Source organism: Astyanax mexicanus, chromosome 6 (genome assembly GCF_023375975.1).
Source record: "Astyanax mexicanus isolate ESR-SI-001 chromosome 6, AstMex3_surface, whole genome shotgun sequence".
In the NCBI taxonomy this organism is placed as follows: Eukaryota; Metazoa; Chordata; class Actinopteri; order Characiformes; family Acestrorhamphidae; genus Astyanax; species Astyanax mexicanus.
Window position 1 is genome coordinate 17,464,169 of NC_064413.1, and position 12,922 is coordinate 17,477,090.

Genomic DNA, 12,922 nt, shown 5'->3' on the forward strand with positions numbered 1-12,922 from the left:
GGGCCAACCGCACCGGGGTTAGATGGATGTCCACCCGGATCTCCACCCTCGGCGAGCGGCGATGAAAAGATGAAGATGAAATCCAGCCAGCATGCACAGATCACAGAGGAGATTCCTGGAACTTTAGCCTAGACTCAGATGGAAGTTTTACGGCAGGTAGTCCAGGTAGGTGGTAGGTTTGTTGGCGGAAAGGAGGTACAGGTTGGAGGTTGGAGGTTAGAGCAGCGAGAAGCGGCAGCCAAAATGCGCCAGCGTCCTCACGCTGCTAATCATGATGAGCTGACTTATAATAGTATTCTTACTAATAATTGTAAGATTAAGATTATTTTGCTTATTTTGGGAATAGTGATCTTAATAAGTCCTACTTAGAATTTTCATCTTATTTTAAGTCATTAGTTAAAGTTGTAAAAGTTGTAATCGTTTTAAGTTATTCTGATTCGTATATCCGAATTCAAGTCAAAAGTGATTTTTGCTGGATTTAAATCTATCTTCACAAATTTTGCAATCGCTTATCTTAAGCAATTCAACTAACAACAATTAAAAAAAAATCCTACCCCATTGGCAGTCCCCAACAACAACAAAAAAATGTCAGACACTCTAATATTTCGTTTGAACCAACTTTAGCTTTGATTGAGGTATGCATTCGCCGTGTCATTGTTTCAATAAGCTTCTGCAGGGTCATAAGATTTATTTCAATCCAGTGTTGCATTAAATTTTCACAAAGATCTTGCAGCATTGATGATGGTAGAGTCTGACCAACCGCTGCACAAAGTCTTCTCCAGACAGTACATTTTCCAGCACCATGAATCCTGGCACTGTTATCTTGGAATATGGCCGTGCCATCAGGGAAGTAAAAATCCATTGATGGAATAACCTGGTCTATATTCAGTATATTCAGGGAGTCAGCTGACCTCATTCTTTCAGCACATACTGTTGGTGAACCTAAACCTGACCAACTGCAGCATCAGCCCCACATCATTTTACGCTCCTACGCCTTTGCTCGTTATGATGTTTTACTACGATCCAAGTCTATTTCACATCATATTTCTCTTTGCCCTTCAGGAGTTAAGAGACTTCGCTGACCTTTTCAAAGCCAATTTTCCTTTGTCTATGTTGCTTAAAGGTAATGGATTTAGTGAAACAAATATTCATCATCTACCTTATGCTCCCTAACAGGAATCGCATGACTTAAATGCACTGGTCAGCAGAACAGCAGGCCATCTGACAAAGATTAATACACTGACTTGTACTGTTAAAGAACCTGAAAATCAGATCTAGTATAAGAATTAAGTGTTCTCTGAGTATATATACACATACAGCTCTGGACAAAAAATAAGAGACCACTAAATAATGATGTTTTTCCATGAATTTACCAAATAAAAAATCTCTGGAATGTAATCAAGAGGAAGATGGATGGTTATAACAAGCCATCAAACCAAGCTGAACTGCTTAAATTGTTGCATCAAGAGTGACATAAAGTTATCCAAAAGCAGTGTGTAAGACTGGTGGAGGAGAACATGCCAAGATGCATGAAAACTGCTTTAAAACAGGGTTATTCCACCAAATATTGAACTCCTATAAATAGCAAAATCTTATTTTTTTCTATTGCTGTTTGTAAAGGGAAATGAAAATAATAAAAAACACAGTCTTTCTTACACATTTTTTATTGCAGAGCCTATGAACTGAAGAGATTTTATGTTGTTTTTTTCTGGTCAGCTTTAAGCCCAGAGTGGTGGAGCCTGATTTCAGACATGGGTAACACAAGGCTTCTGTTTTGCACAGTAAAGTTTAAGTGGCGTTTGTGAATATAAATAAGCATTGTTCTTGATAAAGCTTTGTGTGGTTTTATCAGCTATTATTGAATCATGGTACTTGATTCAGTGCTTTCTGAGGGATCAGAGATCACGGGTGTTCTCCCTTTAAACACTAAAACTCATCCCGATTCCTTGAATGGTTTATTATGGATACTATGCACTGTAGAAATAGGAATATACAAATTTGTTACATTATTTATTCAAAGAACATTGTTTTTTTAACGAGCTTTCTCGCACATTTGTTGAGACACTGGAGATCCTTTCATCATTTTTGCTTCTGAAAAACTCTTGTCTTTCATGGATACTGTTTTTGTGTACCTGCTTTTATGATCTGTTGACATCACCTGAAATCACAAAATTACACATACTGTATATAGTAAACGTACATACACTTACTGTATTTTTCGCAGTATATGGCGCACTGGATTATAAGGTGCATTTTAAGAGACACTATAAGGGGAGGGGAAGTAGCTAACTAAGTTAAGTAAAGCTAAGCTAAGTAAACAAAACTGTAATAAAAAAAACTTTCTTTTATAGTCAGAGAGTGCTGGATGTTAATCTACACAGATTTCTCTCCTGAAAACTGTTTATTTGGGTGAGCAAAGCATTTCAGTATAATTACAGTAAGCTTAGTTTCCCAAATTTCTCTAGCATTAAAACTGGAACATTAGCATTAGCAGCTAACCGCTAGTGGTTAGCGGTTAATGCTGCCCAACCCTGAGTGTTCTGGTAAGCCAGGGTGATATTAGCTAGCAGTTCGTGCCATGTAGCTTGTTTTAACCTGGTAAACGCACCCGCTACAGTCCAATATACTCCCCTCTTAACAAAGAAAGAGCTAACGCGATTAGCGTGTAATGCTAATGCTGCTTCAGCAGTGCTTGCCGGGGTTAGCAGCGGGATACAGGCCGATAACACTCACCTCTGAACGGGGAAATAGCAGTTAGCAGCCAATGCTAATACTACTCCAGTCTTGGTGTTGGAAAAAAACGTCACTAAAACTCCTTTATAACGCTGTACTGACGTTTTTTGGTAAAAGTAAAGGATTTTAAGTGCACCTTATAGTGCAAAAAATACAGTATATATTTATATTCTTTATGTTCTTGCTATTGAGAAACATGGAGGCTACTCATAACACTATGCAACCCGTCATGCACCATGGCGTATGGCAGATCTCACCATCAAAATGAATATAGGATGCGTCAATAAAAAAATGGTAAGTGGACACATACCATTATAAGACTGGCAGAAGGTGTGTGTGTGTTCATTGGGGATGAACATATCATCAAAAGGTGCAGAAATAGCCTGAAATCGTATGAAATGGTCTGAAAATGCCTTAATTTGCCTGAAATAGCCTGTGGGTTACAGGCTGATGTGACTATAGAGATGTTCGAGGATAGAGGATGTTTTTTTCCACAAAAAAGAAAGTTCAGACTGACAAACATGCACTCATACATGTAAAAAAATAAATAAAAAAGTATTTATGAAGAGTCTGTCTTTTTTTCTCCAGGCAGGACATCCTCAGCTTCTCATTCACCTGCTGCTGGATCTGACCTGCCAGCTCTGCTCTTTTTTTTTTTTAATGTTCAGCTACAAGGTGCTCTCTCTGTTCATTCTTCTACCAGGAAGTTTATTAGAGCAGTCCTGGGGGAAAGAAAGGCTTTCTTTATGACGCGGTCAGAGAGGAGAGTCAGGCCCAGTGGACTTCCCAGAACCAGCTCACGCACCTTCTCAGCATCCTGAGCCACCTGCCGAGGCACCGTCACACTTCCACAGGCCTTATTGTTAATCTAAGAAAGAGAGAAGAGACAAAAATAACTTCTAGAATAATAAAAACATACTGTAAATGTATACATTTATCTTACACACACAGCTGATGGGCAGTTTGGTCATTGAAATTAGCTTTTATATTTTCGCACTGGACTTATCCTATGAACTAAAAAAAAAATAAAAAATCAACAATACCCACTAAAGAGATTCAGTACCTACTGTAAATCATTCACTTTTCACAATGAATTAATCAGGGGCAGGGGTGTCGCCATGTTTCCCTTCTAATTTAGCAGATCTCGCTGCTGGGTGGTAGGGGGGTAAATAAGTTAAGTAAAGCTAAAAACAAGTCAAAATGCGCTGGACTAAATCTATACAGATTTCTCTCCCGAAAACTGTTTATTTGGGTGAGTAAAGCGCTTCTGTTTATTTACAGTAAGCTTAGATTTCCAGATTTACACTAAGGCTGGGTGCAGCAGCATTAGTGCAAGCGGTTAGCCACAGTTAGCGCTAGTAAATGTCGTCCGACAGTCAGGGTGATATACACTAGCGATTCATCCCACTTAGCTGTCGGACAGCTAGTGCTGCTGCAAAAATATTGGAAATCTAAGCTTATTGTAATTAAACGGAAGCACTTTATTCACTCAAATAAACAGTTTTCAGGAGAGTAATCTGTGTAGGTTAACATCCAGCGCTCGTTTGACTTTGAAAGAAAATTATTATTATTTTTAAGAATTACAGTTTACATTGTTTACTTAGACTCCCCCTTGGAAACATTGCCTTCCTTACTATTGTAAATTAAAATACACCTTATAATCTGGTGCGCCTCATGTATGTCAATAGACCACAAAATAGACGTTCATTGATAGTGTGCCTTATAATGGTGCACATTATTGCAAATAATAGTAAAATGCGGTTCTCAGAGATGCTTATCATTTATGTTTTTTTTAAACAAATTTATTATGATATAATAAAATGTTATATTTCCAGCTCCATTATTATGTAAATATGTCATATGTAAAGGTTGTTTAATATACAAAAATAGAAAGAACATGTGATTTTCCCTAAAACAGAGAAATGGTTGATGTGTGTTAATTCACTGAAAGGAATCATACAGTGCCTTGCAAAAGTATTCAGCCCCCTTGAACTTTTGCCCTTTTGCCACATTTCAGGCTTCAAATATAAAGATATGAAATTGTATTTTTTTGTGGAGAAACAGCAACAAGTGAGGCACAATCGTGAAGTGGAACTAAATGTATTGAATCTTTTAAACTTTTTTTTTAGAAATACAAAACTGAAAAGTGGGGCGTGCAATATTATTCTGCCCCCTTGCGTTAATACTTTGTAGCACCACCTGAAAAACTTTTCAGTTTTTCATTTCTAAAAAAAAGTTTAAAATATCCAATAAATTTCGTTCCACTTCACGATTGTGTCCCACTTGTTGATTCTTTACAAAAAAAAATACAATTTCATATCTTTATGTTTGAAGCCTGAAATGTGGCGAAAGGTTGAAAAGTTCAAGGGGGCCGAATACTTTTGCAAGGCACTGCATGTTTAATCCTTCACTTTGCTCGATTCAAAGCTTTCTCATCACAGCACTCTGCCCTGTTGGCACCTGCTGGGTGAGGTAAGCTGGCATCAGAGGCTGATGGGTGTGTGTGCTGCGGTATTTTGGGAATCCCCTGCCTCGTGGCAGAGCTTGGAGAAATTCGGGAACCATAATAACAGGGTGGAGTTTCACCCACACGGCTCAGCCCAAGATGGGAGGCTCCTTGAGCTCAACCTAACATATAGGATGCACACAGACAGCGGCTGATCTGATCAAAACTGAAGAGGTCACACAGCTATGCTCACACACACAGTGATCTGAGCAGATATAGAGGCACTCTGTGAAGAACAGAGCCTTACTGTTTACCCATCTTTCTTTAACCACAGTGGAATTTGACTTTTTGAAATGTTTGTTTCTATTTTAAAGAGTAGGCGTGAGTAGAGCTGATCTGGAGGATCTGGATGAAGAGTAAGCTTCTCAGTTGTGCGCCAGAGCATAAAAGTAGTGGGTCACTATCAAAATGAAGTGTTTGTGTCTTTCAGCTCTGGTGAGTTTGTCTATGCTTGCTTTCTAGGCTTTCTTTTATGTTGAGCAGTAAAGTGAAGAATTGCGTCTTGGGTTCAAGTCTCTATCTGGGTGAAGTTTCCATGTACTTCTTGTTCTTGTACAGGTTTCCTGCACACAGATTTGGGTTGGAAATCATTACTGGGTTCTTTGGATTCCTTGAAAGGTGCAACAATATATAGAGCTTTCAAAAAATTAAGAGACCTCTTCAGTTTCTGAATCTGTTTCTCTGATTTCTCTTTTGCTATTTTTAGGGATATATTTGATTAAAATGAACATTACTGTTTTATTTTATAAACTACGGACAACATTTCTCCCAAATTCCAAATAAAAATATTGTAATTTAGAGCCTTTATATGCAGAAAATGAGGAATGACCGAAATAACAAAGATGCAGAGCTTTCAGACCTCAAATAATGCAAAGAAAACAAGTTCATATTCACAACGTTTTAAGAGTTCAGAAATTAATATTTGGTGGAAAAACCCTGGTTTTTAATCACAGTTTTCATGCATCTTGGCATGTTCTCCTCCACCAGTCTTACACACTGCTTTTGGATAACTTTATGCTACTCACTCCTGGTGCAAACATTCAAGCAGTTCAGTTTGGATTAATGGCTTGTGATCATCCATCGTCCTCTTGATTATATTGCAGAGGTTTTGAAGTTGGTAAAATCAAAGCAAGTAATCATTTTTAGTGGTCTCATATTTTTGTTCTGAAGCTGTGTAACGTCATCATCCTCCTTCTGCTCCTCCTCTTCCTCACCATCATCAAATGTGATTGGGCCCTTAATTCTTATATAGGGGATACAATGCTGTATGTATTGGACCGTGTAGCTGTTTACCCATCAGAGCACCAGTGCTATGCCCTGTCCAGTGTAAACGTGTCTAAAAACAGCACTATGGGGTACAATCTGTACAATGAAGATTGCCATTGGTGTTTATTAGAGGCACTTTGACAATTTGACTGCAATGTGATTGGCTGAGAGGCGTTCTATAAGTGCCATTATCAGCCAGTAATGCACTGTAACCAAAGCTCTCTATAAATTACTCTGCCGCATACAGGTAACCTAGCAACGATGCAGCGCTTACAAGCCAAACAACGCAGCTACAAACAGGGCACCAATGGAACTATTATAACTTGCTGTGTTTTTATAACCAAACAACCTGTCCTCTTAAACTCAAAATCTTTCAAATAACAGCAATAATGGAACTGTGGTATAATCGCAATAATACACGAGGTTCGTGCTATAACGTGTAATATTGGCACTGCTGTTCTTATCTGCTTAATTAATGAGTTCCTATAACCAGTGACCCTACCTTTTCTGAAGGCACATTCTGATTCACTATTCCAACAGGACAATGCTCGTCCACATACTGCTGCGTCTCAAGAGCTTGACTTTAAGACACATGTAATTTACCAATATGAGTATTTCTTGAACAATCTGTTGTTAAATAAAACAATAAAACACATGAATCCAAAGATATATTGACAGCTGTTTCCTTGTGTGGACTGAGGAGTGACTGGTACATTTTGGACGCTTGAGATCTTCTCCCTACAGAATGTCTTGAGAAGGAGGAGGCTCTTGAATCATTGCATCACTGATTCACTTTTCCGTCTTCATGGAGGAGCTTTGATCTTTGTACAGCTGACTCACTGACCAACCCACACAAGCGGTTTTCTCGGACCGCCCAAGAAACCAGCCTACAGCGCACAGCGCGCACACACACACACACACACACACACACATACCCCCACACACACTCGCCAAAATATATGCATGCCTCAAATGGAGTCTTGCGTAAAAGGAATCCTCTCATCTGTCTCTCAGGACATTAAAACAGCTTCTAATTGCTGTTCAGCCGTCAGAGTGAGCCAAAGGTCAGACTCTTCACCCACACACACACACACACACGCACACACACAAACACACACATACAGATTCATTACAGACATGCTGGAAGAAGGCACACTCTCGTTAGGAGGAGACACATTCCTTTCCTGGATTCCAGAAGTCTCTGTGGAGAATCACACACTCCTGAGTTACTGACTGATTGTAGATATATTCAGTAGCTTAGCGCTGATGAAGCTGGACACTGCTGACAGAAGATCACTGGTACTGAGAGGCCCGGGGACGCTGCCTGTCACTTCTCCTTAAGGCACTTGCATGAGAGGACATTGGAGCCTGCTACTGTAACAGTGCATCAAATATAAATTCAATTAAATATAAAAAGCAGTTCTTAACATTTGATTTTGTTTATTAAGAAAAAAAGGTATCCAAACAAATCTGCACCCCATTAATCACCAGCCACACTCAGCCCTGACTACTGCTGACTACCTGTAGAATCAAGAAAACACCTAAAAATAACTTGTCTGAAAACATAAGGCAGGATAAATGTCTCAAATCCACAGACCACCTCCAAAGAGCTGCTTGCATCATCTTGCTGTATCACTGTGCATTGGTCAACAATACAGCACACTTTGAACAAGGAGAAGCTGTATGGGAGAGTGATGCCAAAGAAGCCATTTCTGCAAGCACGCCACAAACATCTGAGGTATGAGGTCGCCTGAGGTATGCTTTTGCATAATGAGAATATATATTTTGCATAATAAGAAATGGCTTCTTTCGCATCACTCTCCCATACAGCTTCTCCTTGTGCAAAGTGCGCTGTATTGTTGACTGATGCACAGTGACACCATCTGCAGCAAGATGATGCTGCAGCTCTTTGGAGGTGGTCTGTGGATTGTCCTTGACTGTTCTCACCATTCTTCTTCTCTGCCTTTCTGATATTTTTCTTGGTCTGCCACTTCTGGGCTTTACAAGAACTGTCCCTGTGGTCTTCCATTTCCTTACTATGTTCCTCACAGTGGAAACTGACAGGTTAAATCTCTGAGACAACTTTTGTATCCTTCCCCTGAACAACTATGCTGAATAATCTTTGTTTTTAGATCATTTGAGAGTTGTTTTGATGAGCCCATGATGTCACTTTTCAGAAGAGATTTAAATAGGAGAACAACTCGCAATTGGCCACCTTAAATACCTTTTCTCATGATTGGATACACCTGGCTATGAAGTTCAAAGTTCAATGAGGTTACCAAACCAATTTTGTGCTTCAGTAAGTCAGTAAAAAGTAGTGAGGAGTATTCAAATCAATATAATGATAAGGGTGCCCATACTTTTGCACGGTCAAATTTTGGTTTAATGCATATTGCACATTTTCTGTTAGTACAATAAACCTCATTTCAATCCTGAAATATTACTGTGTCCATCAGTTATTAGATATATCAAACTGAAATGGCTGTTGCAAACACCCAAAAATTTAGAACTAAAAATTATTAAGATTATTAGGGGTGCCCAAACTTTTTCATATGACTGTAAGACTGGTGGAGGAGAACATGATGCCAAGATGCATAAAAACTGTGATTAAAAAACAGGGTTATTCCAACAAATATTAATTTTGAACTCTTAAAACTTTATTAATATGAACTTGTTTTATTTGCATTATTTGAGGTCTAAAAGCTCTGCATCTTTTTTGTTATTTCAGCCATTTTTTCATTTTCTGCAAATAAATGCTTTAAATGACAAGATTTGTATTTGGAATTTGGGAGAAATGTTGTCTGTAGTTTATTGAACAAAACAACAATGTTCATTTTACTCAAACATATACCTATAAACAGCAAAATCAGAGAAACTGATTCAGAAACTGCTGTAATGTTGGTGTTTGTCACTCACCCGTATGGTGACCTCCACAGTGTCGGGGGTCTGCAGGAACTCTGGGTCTACAGTGGGCCAAGGCTGCTGCCTCACATCTCCATCCGCCGTGAGAGAAGAGCTGAGAGGATTCTTTACTTGAGACAAACCTGAAAGAGCAAGAGATACAGAGAAAGTGGTGGTGATTCTGCATAAAGATTCTGCTCCACAGTTCAATGCTGGGGGCTATAAACCTCTTTAGCTGATACTCGGCATTGAGCATGGCAAAATATTTGTGCTGGCTCATATGATCTCATTGGCTTTACAGCACAACAGTCTCTAGAACTTTCTCAGAATGGCTCAATAAAGAAAATTCATCTTACAGTGCCAGTGCGAAAAATACAAATACTTTAAAGAGGATTACACTGGCTAATATCTATTTTTCAGTGGCCTTCCCAGTTACCAGATCTGAATCCAGTAGGACTCCTTTGGGATGTGGTAGAACAGGAGATTCTCAGCATGAAAGAAATTCTGTGACGCAATCATGTCAACACGGATCACAATCTCAAAGGAATGTTTCCAGCGTCTGGTGGAATCCATGCCACGAATAGCTGAAGCTGTTTATTTTTGCTGGCACGCAAAAACCCTTTTTAAAAAACATTTTATTCCAGCTTTGGATCATTTTTTGGACTTATTTTTATACAATGTTTAAATGATGTGGGAAAGAAGTTAAAGACAACAAAACTGGAGATCAGAACAATCGGTTCGAGTGTGTGGGAAAAAGTGGGTGAGAGAAAGAGAGAGTAAGAGGAAAAAGAGAGGGAGAAAGAAAGAGAAAGAGAGAAAGAAAGAGACAGAAAGAGACTGTCTCCTGGGAGTTGGTAAAATTAGCAATCGCTGTATGACCCGCACATGCCTGCAGGAAGGATATGCGTTTCCTCCAGGCCTTTGTGTTAGTGTGTGTGTTTGTGTGTGTGTGTGTGGACCCTCGGAGAGGTCTCGCTCACAGTATGATCCTCAGTGTGTTTTGTGTGTTTTGTTGTTGTTGTAATGCAACCCTATAGTACCTATAAATATACACTCTCACATATATCCTGTGTACATGTCCGGTCTCTCTTCATTATAATCTCTTATTGTGGTTGTGTGTTATCAGCTTGAGGATGAGGAGGTAGATGCTCGTCCTTCATCTCTCCTGCGAGGTCCTCAGGTCTTTTTTGTCCACACAGCAAGTTTAAATAGTGTGTGTGTGTGTGTGTGTATCTGACAATAGCTGGATGTGATTGAGTTCTGGAGAGTTGCTTCCTCTGCTTCTTCCCGTGTTTTTTCCACAACTCTTAACTCCTGACACACACATTTTCACTTTTAAATAGAGCGAGTTGTCTCACTGTCAAACACACATTTCACAATACTTTTTTTTTTTTTTAACATTCATGTTAATAAATACAAAATGTCCTATAATATCCAGACTATAAGCTGCTTCCTTTTGCACACGCTGTGAACACTGCGGCTTATATAAAGGTGCAGCTAATATAGGTTTTGTTTTTGTTTACGGGCTAATGAGCTTCAGAAGTGCTTTACACACCCAAATAAACTGTTTTCATGAGAGATACTGTAAGTGGGTGTAGATTAATCCAGGGATCATCAGGACAATGAATTATTTGCAGCTACTTGACATCACACCGAATCGTGCATTTAAAGTGGGGCGCAGAGTACCCCAGGTCAGCAGAGTGCACGGTGCTTTTGAGCTTTCTTTTTTTTTTTGTAACTGGTTTTAAAGAAATTTTAATTAACAACACCAGTTTTACTCTCCCATAAATTTATATTAGGCTTACAAAATAATTCTATGAAATTCTATGAACTGTTTCTAGAGTAATATCATGATATTAAGGTCCTACAAGTTACAATTACATTCGGTCACATCTAAAACACATTTAAAAAATATATATATTGGTATAAATGATCAGATTGATCGAAAGTATAATATAAATTGTTCATTCAAACATTTCAGAACATTGTATTATTATTATAATAATAGCTATTTGAATATATGTACCATAATTTCCAGGCTATAAGTTGCTATTTTTTGACATGCTTTAAACAGGCGGCTTATTTAAAGGTATGGCTAATACATATGTGTATTATATATATATATATATATATATATATATATCCCGGGTCAGCAGAGTGTACGGTGCCTCGCAAAGGTATTCTGCTGTTACCTGTTTAGCTTTTGTTTTTTTTTCTTTGTAACTGGTTTTAAAGAAATAACATTCAAAAGCACCATTTTTAGGGCGTTTTCACACCTGTAGTTCGTTTCTCTGGTCCGAATCAGTTAATGAGTTTGTTTACTTGGAGCGTTATCTCCCTCTGTTTGTTCTGGTTTCACACAGGCATAAATGTAAACGCACCAAAATGCGCACCAATAAACACGCGAGCAGGCTGTGTCCTGTGATTGGTCAGAGCGTGGTCTGGCGTGGAAGTAAATATACATATACAAAAAAGTAAATATAGCGAGAAGATTGTGTTACAGCGCATATATGTGTTTTTACACTGAACGCTAAAACGTTGCGCTTTTAAACATAGCGTTTCTATGTGCAGCGCAGATTTCTACATAATAAACAGTCACGCAGCTGTGAGCAGTGAATGCAGCGCGTGCATGGACACAGTGTTTGTTCACAGCTGTGGTAATTAGCGTTATCTGGCTAATATATCAGTTTAAACTGTGCTTGCTTTATCAGCAGTTTAGCTCAAATAAATGGACTATATTTAATTGCTGGATCCGATCGAGACCGGATCACGTTCTCACCACAAGCGAACCGCTCCAGAGTTCGTTTGGTACCTAGAGGAGGTGGTCTCGGTCCGGTTCTTTTGATCCGCACCCGAGTGCGATTACTGTTTTCACACCTGCTCAATCGAACCGCACTAAAGTTACAAACGGACCGTTTGTTTTAACCAGACCAAATAGTGCTGGTGTGAAAACGCCCTTAAACTCCTATAAATTTAGATTAGGCTTACAAATTATTTCTATTCTATGAAAAGAATAACTGTTTTTAGTTTAAAATCATGATACGCACAGTATATTTGTTATTGATATGGTTTATATAACACGGCAGTCCTCCTGCATCAGTAAAAGCTTTATTTCCTTTACTGATTACTAACATTGTTTGTATTCACATTCCTTTGATTGCAATGAATAAACTAAAGCAGCGAAACTCCTCCATAAAGCGTTGCAACCTCTCTCGCCACGGCAGCTTGCAGCAGGGGGGCCAAAGTCAAAGCACGATATAGGCTTGGCTTTCTGTAGTGACACCTCACAAAATCTGGACACTACAGCATCAATAAGCAGCAGGTTATAAATGTAGATAACTGATGGTAATCACAGCAGCCCTGTAATATTACGACCTTTTAATTTTACGACTTTACTCTTGTGACTTTTCCTGGTAGGCTATTGTACGTTTTTAAACCATTTGTATATAAATACAAATTTTATTCCAATAAACTGGAATACAATATTTTATGTTTACTTCATATTTTATGTTTACT

At 38.7% G+C, this 12,922-nt stretch overlaps 1 protein-coding gene across 1 annotated transcript in view; it reads right to left on the reverse strand.

Moving 5' to 3' along the window:
• Nucleotides 1-286: 286 nt before the first annotated feature.
• lars2 (leucyl-tRNA synthetase 2, mitochondrial) overlaps nt 287-12,922 on the reverse strand; it is a 109,208-nt gene continuing 96,572 nt past the window's right edge. The window contains exons 20-21 of the mRNA XM_007239512.4: nt 9,422-9,549; nt 287-3,601 (exon numbers count right to left, since the gene is read on the reverse strand). Coding sequence (XP_007239574.3) covers nt 3,422-3,601; nt 9,422-9,549 — 308 coding nt within the window. The 3' untranslated portion in view covers nt 287-3,421. The remainder of the gene's footprint in view (nt 3,602-9,421; nt 9,550-12,922) is intronic.